This window comes from Podarcis melisellensis (assembly GCF_964234715.1).
Source record: "Podarcis melisellensis genome assembly, chromosome: 16".
In the NCBI taxonomy this organism is placed as follows: Eukaryota; Metazoa; Chordata; class Lepidosauria; order Squamata; family Lacertidae; genus Podarcis; species Podarcis melisellensis.
In genome coordinates, this window is record NC_138533.1 from 26,639,267 (window position 1) to 26,653,143 (window position 13,877).

General features: G+C 48.8%; 2 protein-coding genes across 5 annotated transcripts in view; one reads left to right on the forward strand and one right to left on the reverse strand.

Moving 5' to 3' along the window:
* RSPH14 (radial spoke head 14 homolog) overlaps window positions 1–13,877 on the reverse strand; it is a 64,227-nt gene that overhangs the window by 29,396 nt on the left and 20,954 nt on the right. The window lies entirely within an intron of this gene.
* Window positions 1–13,877, forward strand: part of GNAZ (G protein subunit alpha z) — a 44,504-nt gene that overhangs the window by 18,156 nt on the left and 12,471 nt on the right. Inside the window, exon 2 of the mRNA XM_081893425.1 lies at window positions 4,550–5,851. Within this exon, the coding sequence (XP_081749551.1) occupies window positions 5,129–5,851 (723 nt within the window). The 5' untranslated portion in view covers window positions 4,550–5,128. The remainder of the gene's footprint in view (window positions 1–4,549; window positions 5,852–13,877) is intronic.

A 13,877-nucleotide genomic window follows, 5' to 3' on the forward strand; every position in this document is an offset into this window, starting at 1 on the left:
GGCAGCAACCGTTGCCCATGCAGAAAGTGCAACGTAAACTGGAAAATCATTTTGTAATTGAGATTGGTTGGGGGGAAGGGACTGCTCCAAGTACCTCCATAGAGGTGTCAGTATTTGTTGTTGTTGTTTAGTCGTTTAGTTGTGTCCGACTCTTCGTGACCCCATGGACCAGAGAACGCCAGCACTTCTGTCTTCCACTGCCTCCTGCAGTTTGGTCAAACTCATGCTGGTAGCTTCGAGAACACTATCCAACCATCTTGTCCTCTGCCGTCCCCTTCTCCTTGTGCCCTTCATCTTTCCCAACATCAGGGTCTTTTTCAGGGAGTCTTCTCTTCTTATGAGGTGGCCAAAGTATTTGAGCCTCAGCTTCAGGATCTGTCCTTCCAGTGAGCACTCAGGGCTGATTTCCTTCAGAATGGAGAGGTTTGTTCTTCTTGCAGTCCATGGGACTCTCAAGAGTCTCCTCCAGCACCATAATTCAAAAGCAACAATTCTTCGGCGATCAGCCTTCTTGATGGTCCAGCTCTCACTTCCATACATCACTACTGGGAAAACCATAGCTTTTACTATATGGACCTTTGTGGGCAAGGTGATGTCTCTACTTTTTAAGATGCTGTCTAGGTTTGTCATTGCTTTTCTTCCAAGAAGCAGGCGTCTTTTAATTTTGTGGCTGCTGTCACCATCTGCAGTGATCACGGAGCTCAAGAAAGTAAAATCTCTCACTGCCTCCATTTCTTCCCCTTCTATTTGCCAGGAGGTGATGGGACCAGTGGCAATGATCTTTGTTTTTTTGATGTAGAGCTTCAGACCATATTTTGCGTTCTCCTCTTTCACCCTCAATAAAAGTTCTTTAATTCCTCCTCACTTTCTGCCATCAAGGTTGTGTCATCTGCATATCTGAGGTTGTTGAGGTTGTCAGTAGTTATCCCTGTGTTATCAGAAGAGCCTGCTGGCTTAGCCCAATGGCCCATCCAGTCCAGCACCCTGTTCTCACAGCAGCCAACTAGATGCCTGTGGGAAACCAGCAAGCAGGATTCGAGCACAAGCACGCTCTCCCCTCCTGTGGTTTCCAGCAACTAGTATTTGGAAGCATTGCTGCCTCTGACTGTGGAGGCAGAGCACAGTCATTGTGGCTTATAGAAGGGTTGGGCATAAGGAGGGCTGGGTTCTCCCGGTAGACCTCTGTGCGATTTGCAGTCAATTGTATAGGCTGTCTGGCTCTTTAATGATAGCAACAGCATAGCTGCTTTTCCCACCTGAATTAAGCTGCTGAAATGAAGAAAGCTGACCAGGAGTAGACTTCTGTGTGAAAGCAGTGTGCGCTCAGTCTAGCTCTGCTACTGGAAACAAACCCCCTGGTTCAGAATGTGCTCAGAAGGCCCGCTGTTCTTTAATTTTAAATATCTCTCTCATGCACCTGGCACTGATTGGTAGATCTTGGGGTTTTAGTAAAACGAACACACACACACGTGTCCATCTGACACACCTGGAGTCTGCCAACTCTGTTTCATAGCATGCCTTCCTCCAGGGATGATGTCTGCAGACGCCTAACCAAATTAGAGTTCAGGAAGAATGTAAGAAGAGTCCTTCTGCAAGAGGAAGGAAAAGACTCAGTTCAGCTTCCTGTTTCTGATGCTGGAGGGCCAGGTTTTTTTGGTGTATGGTGAAAACAAATGCTGGAATGGATGAGCCTTTGGTCTTATTGTCCGAAGAGCTGATCTTCAGTTCATTTTAAACTGAAACTGAGATAAGTATTCGAGGAACCTAAAACCTATCCCCCCTCTGAAGCTTTTAATATTTATTTTTGCAGTTGCTTGCTGCAAGTTTTAGAACAAAAATGACATTGACAGTTGCTTTTTGGTTCTTAAATTGCAAATTTTAAAGTCTTGTATGGTTAACCGCTTTGGGCTACATAAGAAAAAAAGTAAGCTTTTTTGACCTGGTGGACCAGAAGATTGTCTCCCCCCACTTTGCAGGCAGTTCACCTGCCAATCACCTGATGTCATGAGACTGATGAATGGGCAGTCCTGTCAAAATTAACCTGTGGTGTGGAGGGAAGGTTCCATGTTGGGATTGTACTGGCAAATTGGCACCTAGCAGGATTGAACTCTCTGCTCACCAGCAGATAAGTGAAGGCTTCAATCCTGCTCTCCACAGCGGTCTGCTTTGCCAGAGCATTCCCTATAGGGAACGCCTTGGTGAGGTGGTACCCAGCAGGATTGAACCCTGCCCATCAGCTGATGTCACCCAGTGATGTCAGTTGACTGACAGGTGGCCATGGTTACAGTGGAAATGGCCTCGTGGGTCAAATTGGACTACTGGCAGATGAAGATTGACCCATGGGCTGGAGATTCAACCCTCCCCTTTATAAAGACAGAAAATAATAATGTCAAGAGGTCTTAATATGACAGAAGCAACAAGGTAGTAAAGGCTAAGGTGTCCAGGATATTGATTAAAATGTTCAAATCAGATCATATATTTTTATTTATGTATGCCATTTAATCAGCAAAGTTTCTAAGCATCATACAATAAAATTATGTCTGTTCTGGTAGTTGCAGTCCAAAATATGCGAAGGACACCAGGTTAGAGAAGGCTGTAAAGGAATCCTGGCTTTTTTGCTCAATTTAGAAAGTTGAGTCAGAATGGATGTGTTCTACTGGTTCCTGCTGGGGTTCTGACAGGGAGGGACAGCTTAACTTACTGTAGGCTGAAGTGTGTTGGGAGAAATCAGCAAGAAATGTCATAATATACGGGAAGACATAAGGAAATAGCAGAGCACTTCAGATACAAAACAGGTATGCACATGCTAATTATGAGATCATTGGAGTGGCTGATTACTGAATTGCTGAAGGGCAAATCTGTCAATTTAAGTTTCTCATTTTTCTCAACTTTAAATTCAGTTCTCTACACCAGTGTTTTTCAACCACTGTTCCACGGCACACTAGTGTGCCGCGAGATGTTGCCTGGTGTGCCGTGGGAAAAATTGAAAAATTCGAAAGATTTAAAAATAAAGTATTTTATAATTTTTCATATTTCTGTTTACTTACTATTTCATAATAAAGTAATTATAAAATACTTTCTTTGTGTTTATTTGATTCCTATTCAAGAGAATTACTTTATATATAGTCAATATAGGCACAGAGTTAATTTTTTTAACATTTTCTAATGGTGGTGTGCCTCGTGATTTTTTTCATGAAACAAGTGTGCCTTTGCCCAAAAAAGGTTGAAAAACACTGCTCTACACTTCCACATCATTTTACAAAGGTCCTCACTGAAATTTTTCAGCGTTTTAGTGTGAACTTCTCTTAAGAGACACGTTTTTCTATGGCATTTTGCCCAAGAGACATATGTTTGCAGAGCAGTTTCCCAAATATAATGCATTACTGTATGCTATTTTCACATACATTTGCATTTTTGGGCACACTTTAACCCAGCAGATGCATTTTTGTGCACACATTACTTGGCTGGAGAACTGCACTACAAAATTCGCAGAAGTGTGAATTTTGAAGGCTGTCTGTGTTGCAGTCCTTATATTGTTTTGGAAAGTTCCAGTTAAGTGGGTTTACCTTTAAATGTGGACTGAATCTAATTTCTCTCCCATCCCTAATCAAGAGTAGAGGAAGAAAGCTTAAGGGAAACAAGGGTGGTTGAGGCAGGAAGAACAAGGGGCAAATGTCAACAAAGGCCGTCATACATGCTAAGGCTTCCCTCTCGTTTGAGCTGAGGAGTGAGGATCTATTTGGGTATTTGATGAGCCCACAAAGACCCTCTAAAACAGCCTCCTTCCCTCCTGGGCTGATGTGAGTTGCAGTCCACAATATCTTTAGGGCATGAGGTTTGGGAAGGCTGCTCTAAAGGCAACAGAGTTTCTGCACTCACAAAATTGTAGAGTTGGAAGGCACCCCAGGGTTCATCTGGTCCAATCCCCTGCAATACAGGAATCACAGTTAAAGAATCCCTGGCAGATGGCCATTCAAACTCTGTTTAAAAATCTCCAATGAAGGAGAGCTCATTACTTCAGATAAATCCGTTTGGAAAGCTTTGCTTTAAGATCTTGATTTAAAAATTCACTCCATGAATTGCAAAAGAACAAGTTCAATACCAAAAAGAGAGAGAGAGAGGAAAGCAGTGGTGTGTGTGTGTGTACCTGCACATGTGCATTCAATGGGTGTTGGACTCTGAGGCAGCAGGGAAGGAAATGGTGGATCTGTCTCCCTTTTCCTCTTCTTTCCTTCATTTTGGGAAAAACTAGTCAAGACAGGGCTGTGCAGGAAGAGGAGGGTTGTCTTCTTCATGAGAAGAGCTTGTAAACAGCTCATGTGGGTTTGGGTAATAAAAACATCAGGCTGGGATGACAAAGGGATTAGGTTTGCTTTTGTGCCAAGCACACAATCTCCAGGGCTCCTCAGCCTTCAGCTAGCCGTGTTTTTGCTCCATTCCAAGATTTCCTGCTATTTGGGTTGCTTGCTTGGGAGAGGATAAGATGTTCAAGTTCCCCAGTTAAAGAAGTTCATTTAACGTTTCCCCCTCTGTCCCACTGTCTTAACAGGGGGAGACTGTGGCTTCACGTACCCAAACTTGACCAGCATAAAGAATCACGTCTGAAAGGGAAGCCGGATAAATGCAGCACAAGACTGGACAGGAGTTTTCACTGCACCTGATGGCATTGCTACAGCAACTGGAAACTACGAGTGAAACTTAGAAGTGCGGCAGAAGCCAGGGCACCTCCTCCTTGCCTTTGTGCAGGAGAGCTATGCAGGAGAGCAAAAGGGGACACTGGGCAGATTTTGACCACTCTGTGGGCAAGGAAAGCTTCCCTTCCATAAGAGGAACGTGCAAATGCTTCCTCAGAAAATGGGAGTGCTAATGAGCTCTGCTGAAGCTACTGTTTGTTTGTGGTTGTCTGTTATGACTTTGCAACCTTCCTGGGACTGAAGTACTTGGTCCTGGTCTATTGGAGGGCATCACAAATTGGACAGTACTCTCACCCTGCTCCTAGAAGATACACCAGATAAAAAGAATCGCTGCAGTTATTTCTGGGAAGCAGAGAGAGAGAGAGAGAGAGAGAGAGAGAGAGAGAGAGAGAGAGAGTCTACAGCTATCTCCTTCTGCTAGTCTCTGCTGTACCATGGGATGTAGGCAAAGCTCTGAGGAGAAAGAGGCAGCGCGGCGGTCCCGGAGAATTGACCGCCACCTGCGCTCTGAGAGTCAGCGGCAGCGGCGCGAGATCAAGCTCTTACTCCTTGGCACCAGCAACTCTGGCAAAAGCACCATTGTCAAGCAGATGAAAATCATCCACAGCGGCGGCTTCAACTTGGAGGCCTGCAAGGAGTACAAGCCTTTGATTATCTACAACGCCATCGACTCCCTCACTCGCATCATCCGCGCCCTGGCGACTCTGAAAATCGAGTTCCACAATCCCGATCGCGCCTACGATGCGGTGCAGCTTTTTGCTCTGACGGGCCCTGCGGAAAGCAAAGGGGAGATCACGCCTGAGCTGCTTGGGGTGATGAAGAGGCTCTGGGCTGACCCCGGGGTACAGGAGTGTTTCTGTCGCTCCAACGAGTACCATCTAGAGGATAATGCTGCCTACTACTTGAATGACCTAGAAAGGATTGCTGCATTAGATTACATCCCGACGGTCGAAGACATTCTGCGCTCTCGGGACATGACCACAGGGATTGTGGAAAACAAGTTTACTTTCAAAGAGCTGACTTTTAAAATGGTGGACGTTGGCGGGCAGAGGTCTGAGCGCAAAAAATGGATCCACTGTTTTGAGGGGGTTACAGCAATAATTTTCTGTGTGGAGCTGAGTGGATATGACTTGAAGCTGTATGAAGATAACCAAACGGTAAGTCCAAATGTAGCTTTCGTCCCATTCCCCATCCCCTCCAGTCTTCATTGTTTCATTATGTGTATTTTGATACTGCTTGTGGGTTCCAGGCATGATGCTCAGTTTCTTTTCTGGGTGCTAAAGGAGAAGGTATCCTGGAAACAGGTGCTGAGCATCATAACTGCCCTTATATTTCCTATAAGCCTTTCATATGGGCTAGCTTCTGTGACCAAAACAGAATGGTTTTATCATAATGGAAGAGGGTGAAGGTAAAGGTACCCCTGCCCGTACGGGCCAGTCTTGACAGACTCTAGGGTTGTGCGCTCATCTCACTCTATAGGCCGGGAGCCAGCGCTGTCCGCAGACACTTCCGGGTCACGTGGCCAGCGTGACAAGCTGCATCTGGCGAGCCAGTGCAGCACACGGAACGCCGTTTACCTTCCCGCTAGTAAGCGGTCCCTATTTATCTACTTGCACCCGGGGGTGCTTTCGAACTGCTAGGTTGGCAGGCGCTGGGACCGAACGACGGGAGCGCACCCCGCCGCGGGGATTCGAACCGCCGACCTGACGATCGGCAAGTCCTAGGCGCTGAAGCTTTTACCCACAGTGCCACCCGCGTCCCATGGAAAAGGGTAGGGCTTACAAATGCCCTCTGTCTGAAGTTTCATTGCTGCTCTACCTTCAAAGCTCAGAAGATATGATGACCACGTGACTCTCTTTTTGTAAAGAGACATCATTGTCTTGGCAGCCACTTTTAGGTCGGATGTTGTGTTCCTCTTGCAGGTACTGTTGCCATGTAAATACAGAAAACTCTGGGTAAAGTATTCTGGAGGGATGTACATGACACCGTTTAAAAAAGGAGTTCCAGAAAGCCTTTGAAGCTTCAAAATTAAGTTGAATTAACCTTTTTGTGCTGTTTAAAATGGCACCCGCTGGTCTGAGACTCGCTATCTGCGTGGGTTTTCACAGAGAATTTTATGGTGTTCACTAAACAGCTTCTGTCCATATCATAAAAACCGACTCCCTTTGCAGTCTCTTTATGGTGCTAATACTGGCCTCCAGTTTGCTTGAACAAACAGATACAGTAACTATGGAAATGACTGCATATGCAGAAGTGTGCGTGGATCATTGCATTCACCCTCCTTGACTTGACCTTTGTTGCCAGTTTTGTTTGTGCTTTCCTGTCTCTTTCCTCAATATATAATTTAACTAAGATGGTAACATGCATAATTGTAGATGCTTCGTTTGCAGAAGGTTCTCTGTATGGAATTCCTGGTATCCAATCAATGGCTTTGTTATGAAATGTTCTTCATGCAGAAAAAGAGCGCTCATGGTCACTGCTGATAATGTGTGTGTGCTCAGCAGATGAAAATTCCATATTTATGTCTGGCTTTGATGGAGAATCTCAGGGCTTATCCCGCAAGCCATTTTGCAGATCCCCAATCTCAGTGTCACAGCTGAAGTCATAATTGTGCCTCCATGTTGATGTTGTTGAAAGATTTGCAGAGTTTGGGGGGTTGTGGGTAGGAACATAAGAACAGCCTGCTGGATCAGGTCAAAGGACCATCTAATCTAGCACTCTGTTCTTACAGTAGCCAACCAGATGCCCCAGTGGGAAGCCCACACGCTTGCCCCACTTGCAGTTCTCAGCAATTGCTATTCAGCAAGTGTATAGCTTCTGAGAACAGAGGTAGAACAAATGTCAGAGCAAATGTCTCAGGAGCCTTGCACACTCTGCTTTGCCTTCCCCTATTCATCTGAAGCACTTCAGAAAGCTTGGGAGATCTTTCCAAACCTCTGATAATGTCACCCCCTCTGGGAAATAAAAGAAGGGCTCAGTATTCCTGGCAATATTCTCCTGAAACAGATAATTCAGCTTGGTGTCCATAGGAACTGAGGAGAACCTACAGGCCTATGAATTTTGAAACAAAGCACTTTTTTATATAATTGGGGAGGGGGGAATGCACCCTTTTCTGTAGGATGCAATTAAGTAGTAATCTCAGGCTCCATTTATAATTGATGTGCAATTATGGAGAATGACAAGCAGCTCGAGTCGGGGGGTAAGAGCTTCTTCATTGAGAGATCCTTCTGTTCTAACAAATGGTGGGAGAGAGTGAAGCATCATTTCAAATGCTGTTATAATGGTTAATGTGGTTTAGGCAGGGAAGAGATCAGGCAACAATCTTGCCTGGATTGTTTGCAGAGTTGCAAAGCAGTCCTGAAAAGTCCTGCATACCTTGATACCAATCTGGGATTGTAGATACAGAGGTCAATGCAACTTTTTCAGATCAAGGTTAAAAATTGCCACTAGAAGCTGAGCCATCTGGGGCTTGATTCATCATTCGTCCCCTGGCCTGGTGGCCTCCTGATGTTTACTTCTTGTTTCCTTTTACACTGCTTTAATTTTGTTCATTTTTGGATTGGGCTATGTCTATTTTCATTCTAGGAGCTTCGAATGAAATGTAGATTATAAATGCTTTCCCTAAATAAAATAAATATGTTTACAACTCCCATCAGCCCCAGCCAGCAAGATTGACCTAGAACATTTAGATAATCAGACATGTTTGCCAAGGAAGGCTATTGAAATGAGGCTACAGAAAGAAAATTGTTAATTCAGGAGTACCAGGAAATGTAGCTAAGTTGGCTCTTGAACAGCAAGGCTTCTGCTCTTGTTCTCGTTTCAGTTCTCACTGCATGCCTTCTAACAATCTTTAACTTGGGGGGGGGGAAGCCTTCTATAAATTTAAATAATTACATAATTACAGCCCTCTCATCAGATGTAAACTGGTGAAATGTCCTCCAAGAAATTATCCTCCCCTTGTAGCATAATGTTGTATCCAGAGCAACACCCAAACCCTGAACTTGATTGATTCTTACAAGTATGATAACTTGCCAACCTTCATTGTGATGGCCCTTCCCCAACCTGGTGCCCTCCTCACGTTTTGAACTACAACTCTCATCATCCACAGCATCATAAAGCCATGCCGCCTAGTTCTGATGGGAATTGAACCCCAAAACATCTGGTGGGCACCAGATTAGGGAAGGCTGCTGTATGTTGCTTAGATTCAGCCTCAGTCTGGTAGATAAGATTTTTTTGGTTTTGTTTTTTGAGAAGCGCCTGACAGTTGTCTTTTCTTCATCTCTATGGGAAACTTTGGGGAGTCAAAGTCTCAGTCCCTCAAAAGCAGCTGTAATCATCCAGGATGGAGAAGAATCCAAGTTGCTTGCACAAGAGGGGCTTGTTATTGTTTCTGTTTGTTACTCTGTTTGTGGTTTTATATTGTACCCCTCCCTATGGTCTTCTGATGAGGGGTATTATTAGTACAGTGGTACCTTGGTTTTCAAATGTCTCCATTGATGAACATTTCGGTTTACAAACTCCGTAAAACCAGAAGTAAATGATTCGGTTTTTGAACAAGCCTCGGATGTCAAACATGCCACGCGGCTTCCGCTGAGTGCAAGATCCTGAGGCCTAGCTGTTGGCTGGTGAGTTTTTGATTTTTGAACATTTCAGAACTCAAACAGTCTTCTGGAACCGATGACGTTCGAAAACCGAGGTATTCCTGTAGTAGTAGTAATAGTAGTAGTAGTAGTAGCAGCAGCAGCAGTACTCCACCCATCTGACTGGGTTGCCCAGCCATTCTGGGCAGCTTCTGACAAATCTAAAACATTAAACATTAAAAACATTTCAGTCCCATGATGGGGTCTGGATCCAAATTGGAAGGGATGCAAATGGTCCACATCCTCCAGACTGGCCTGGAGTTGTTCAGCAACCAACCGCTCAAGGACCTTGCCCAGGAATGGAAGATTTGAGACTGGGCGATAATAAGCCATAATGGCTGGGTCCAAAGATGGTTTTTTAAAGAAGAAGTTTAATAACTGCCTCTTTAAGGGGTTCAGAGAAGACGCCCTTACAGAGGGAAGCATTCACCATCCCACACAACCCATTGTCCAACCTGCTTGGCTCGCTTTTATGAGCCAGGATGGGCAAGGGTCAAGGAGATAGGTGGTTGGTTTTGCTCATCCAAGCAGCCTGTCCACATCCTCGGAGGCAATAGGTTGAAAATGATCCCATACAACCTGACTAGACAGAGCTCTGGCACTCTCCCACCCCAGCTCTGCTACCATAGTGGAGTCTACTTCCTTCTGTATTGAAATGGAATCCATCAATCAATGCCCTTTTGGAACCAAGGGCCCCTGCCCCAAAATGTTCATAGCATACAGGGCATGAATATGTAAGTGAGTGTGCAGGCATACTGGGCAACTACTGGGTGGATGTACAGGGCTACCATGCTGGGTTCAAGCAACGTTTTGATGGACCTGAATTAGTATTAGACATTACTGGTTTTTATTAGAAATGGTTTGCTGCTCTGCCTGCCACCATGCTCATTCCACTGTTTCTTTTGCCGTTAGGGGAAATGTGCATGGCCTGCCTGGCCAATATCTGTTTCGTTTGCTTAGATGAGCAATCCTTGCAGAGGGGCTGCTGTAAGCGTTTGAACTTCAAAAGCTCCTGACTGTTCCAGCAATCTTCTATTGTCACTGAGAATGGAAAACTTGAGATGTACGTGACCCAAAGTGTCAATGGTCATAAATGTATTGCACAGTTCAGAGCCACTGCTTCCATCAGATACAATTTCCACTGTTGCTGTTATCCTTGGTTTTGAATCAAGTCTATTTCTGTTTAAGCTTTTTCTCCTTTGCAATCAAGCCGTTTCCTGATTAGGGAGTGTTAAGCCTGCAGTCCTAAAGGTTATTTGTATTGTTGCAAGGAGTAAATGCATTTAAATTGGTGATACTTCAGAGAAAACATCTTTTGATGAGACTGCAAGCCATCATGCTGAATTTAATATTTTCATTCAGCAACTGTCTATAAAGTCATCAATATCTCCTGAGGGATGTGGTAGAAGATAGAAACTAGCAATCCTACAAAGTACAGTAATATGATTCTGCAATAGAAGAGGATCAGAGCACGGTTATGGTTCAGGTAATGGAACTATTGCATGTTCAACATTTAGTGGGCGTACAAAGATATGTGCACATTAGATCAGGAGAAAGCTGGAATATAATCATTCCTGACAAAGGAATGCATAACCCCGGTCTTTTAAGCTAAAGATAATCTGAGGAATATTATCAAGACAATAATTTTACACAATTGCTCAGTGTGAAGGAGCCAAGAATAAATGGACAATTGACCACTATGAAAAATAGTATAGGTTTTTTTTACATGTGTCCTTTAAAAAAAATGAAGATACTATTGGATGTCCAAAATAAGACTACCGTATTTTTCGTCCTATAGGACGCACCGGCCCATAGGACGCACCTCTTTTTTGGGGTGGGGAATGAATAAAAAAAAAATTATTTCCCCCTCCAGCCGCGGTTGCCGCCCCAAGCCTTGCACACGCCTGCCCGAAGCACGGGGCACCCTCCGGAGGGCTCCCTGTGCTTCGGGCGGCAGGCTGCCGCCCCAAGCCTCGCGCGCCTGGCGGGAGCTCCTGCCGGGCGCGCAAGGCTTGCAGACACTTGCCCGAAGCACGGGGAGCCCTCCGGAGGGCTCCCTGTGCTTCGGGCAACAGGCTGCCGCCCCAAGCCTCGCGCGCCTGGCGGGAGCTCCTGCCGGGCGCGCAAGGCTTGCAGACACTTGCCCGAAGCACGGGGAGCCCTCCGGAGGGCTCCCTGTGCTTCGGGCAACAGGCTGCCGCCCCAAGCCTCGCGCGCCTGGCGGGAGCTCCTGCCGGGCGCGCAAGGCTTGCAGACACTTGCCCGAAGCACGGGGAGCCCTCCGGAGGGCTCCCTGTGCTTCGGGCAACAGGCTGCCGCCCCAAGCCTCGCGCGCCTGGCGGGAGCTCCTGCCGGGCGCGCAAGGCTTGCAGACACTTGCCCGAAGCACGGGGAGCCCTCCGGAGGGCTCCCTGTGCTTCGGGCAACAGGCTGCCGCCCCAAGCCTCGCGCGCCTGGCGGGAGCTCCTGCCGGGCGCGCAAGGCTTGCAGACACTTGCCCGAAGCACGGGGAGCCCTCCGGAGGGCTCCCTGTGCTTCGGGCAACAGGCTGCCGCCCCAAGCCTCGCGCGCCTGGTGGGAGCTCCTGCCGGGCGCGCAAGGCTTGCAGACGCTTGCCCGAAGCACGGGGAGCCCTCCGGAGGGCTCCCTGTGCTTCGGGCAACAGGCTGCCGCCCCAAGCCTCGCGTGCCTGGCGGGAGCTCCTGCCGGGCGCGCAAGGCTTGCAGACACTTGCCCGAAGCACGGGGAGCCCTCCGGAGGGCTCCCTGTGCTTCGGGCAACAGGCTGCCGCCCCAAGCCTCGCGCGCCTGGCGGGAGCTCCTGCCGGGCGCGCAAGGCTTGCAGACACTTGCCCGAAGCACGGGGAGCCCTCCGGAGGGCTCCCTGTGCTTCGGGCAACAGGCTGCCGCCCCAAGCCTCGCGCGCCTGGCGGGAGCTCCTGCCGGGCGCGCAAGGCTTGCAGACACTTGCCCGAAGCACGGGGAGCCCTCCGGAGGGCTCCCTGTGCTTCGGGCAACAGGCTGCCGCCCCAAGCCTCGCGCGCCTGGCGGGAGCTCCTGCCGGGCGCGCAAGGCTTGCAGACACTTGCCCGAAGCACGGGGAGCCCTCCGGAGGGCTCCCTGTGCTTCGGGCAACAGGCTGCCGCCCCAAGCCTCGCGCGCCTGGCGGGAGCTCCTGCCGGGCGCGCAAGGCTTGCAGACACTTGCCCGAAGCACGGGGAGCCCTCCGGAGGGCTCCCTGTGCTTCGGGCAACAGGCTGCCGCCCCAAGCCTCGCGTGCCTGGCGGGAGCTCCTGCCGGGCGCGCAAGGCTTGCAGACACTTGCCCGAAGCACGGGGAGCCCTCCGGAGGGCTCCCTGTGCTTCGGGCAACAGGCTGCCGCCCCAAGCCTCGCGCGCCTGGCGGGAGCTCCTGCCGGGCGCGCAAGGCTTGCAGACACTTGCCCGAAGCACGGGGAGCCCTCCGGAGGGCTCCCTGTGCTTCGGGCAACAGGCTGCCGCCCCAAGCCTCGCGCGCCTGGCGGGAGCTCCTGCCGGGCGCGCAAGGCTTGCAGACACTTGCCCGAAGCACGGGGAGCCCTCCGGAGGGCTCCCTGTGCTTCGGGCAACAGGCTGCCGCCCCAAGCCTCGCGCGCCTGGTGGGAGCTCCTGCCGGGCGCGCAAGGCTTGCAGACACTTGCCCGAAGCACGGGGAGCCCTCCGGAGGGCTCCCTGTGCTTCGGGCAACAGGCTGCCGCCCCAAGCCTCGCGTGCCTGGCGGGAGCTCCTGCCGGGCGCGCAAGGCTTGCAGACACTTGCCCGAAGCACGGGGAGCCCTCCGGAGGGCTCCCTGTGCTTCGGGCAACAGGCTGCCGCCCCAAGCCTTGCACGCTGGGCGGGAGCTCCTGCCGGGCGCGCAAGGCTTGCGGACAGCTTCCTGAAGCCTGGAGAGCAAGAGGGGTCAGTGCGCACCGATGCCTCTTGCTCTCCAGGCTTCAGCGAAAGCCTGCGTTCGCCCCATAGGACGCACACACATTTCCCCTTCATTTTTGGAGGGGAAAAAGTGCGTCCTATGGGGCAAAAAATACGGTAATTCGGGAGGCCTGGGCTTAATTGGCACACACAAGGGGATGTATAAAACACACACAAAAACCAAGAGTTTGTATCAAGAATGACTATGGGCACCTTTTACTCTCTTTTCTGTGCTCCAGTGAGCACTCTTGGAGTGGTTGGGAGAACTCAGCCCTAGGCAGTGAGGGTACATGTGGACCTTCCCCAACCCAGTGCCCTCTAGATGTTTTGGACTACAAATCTGAACAGCCCTGGCATCATGCAGCCTTGTTTGACAGAGTGCTCTGTTTCGTGTATTGAGGAACATGTTTTGGACATGCAACAGTCTGCTTATTTTGCTTGTAGGGTTTTTGGTTTTTTTAACTGATGAAACTGGCAATTTTCTAAGACAGGATTTTATGAAGATTTGTTAACTTTGTCAGCAAAGGGTCTTGTGGGAGCATTGTGGCATAATCTGTCATGGACTACAGCCCACTTCATCAAATGCATAGAGTG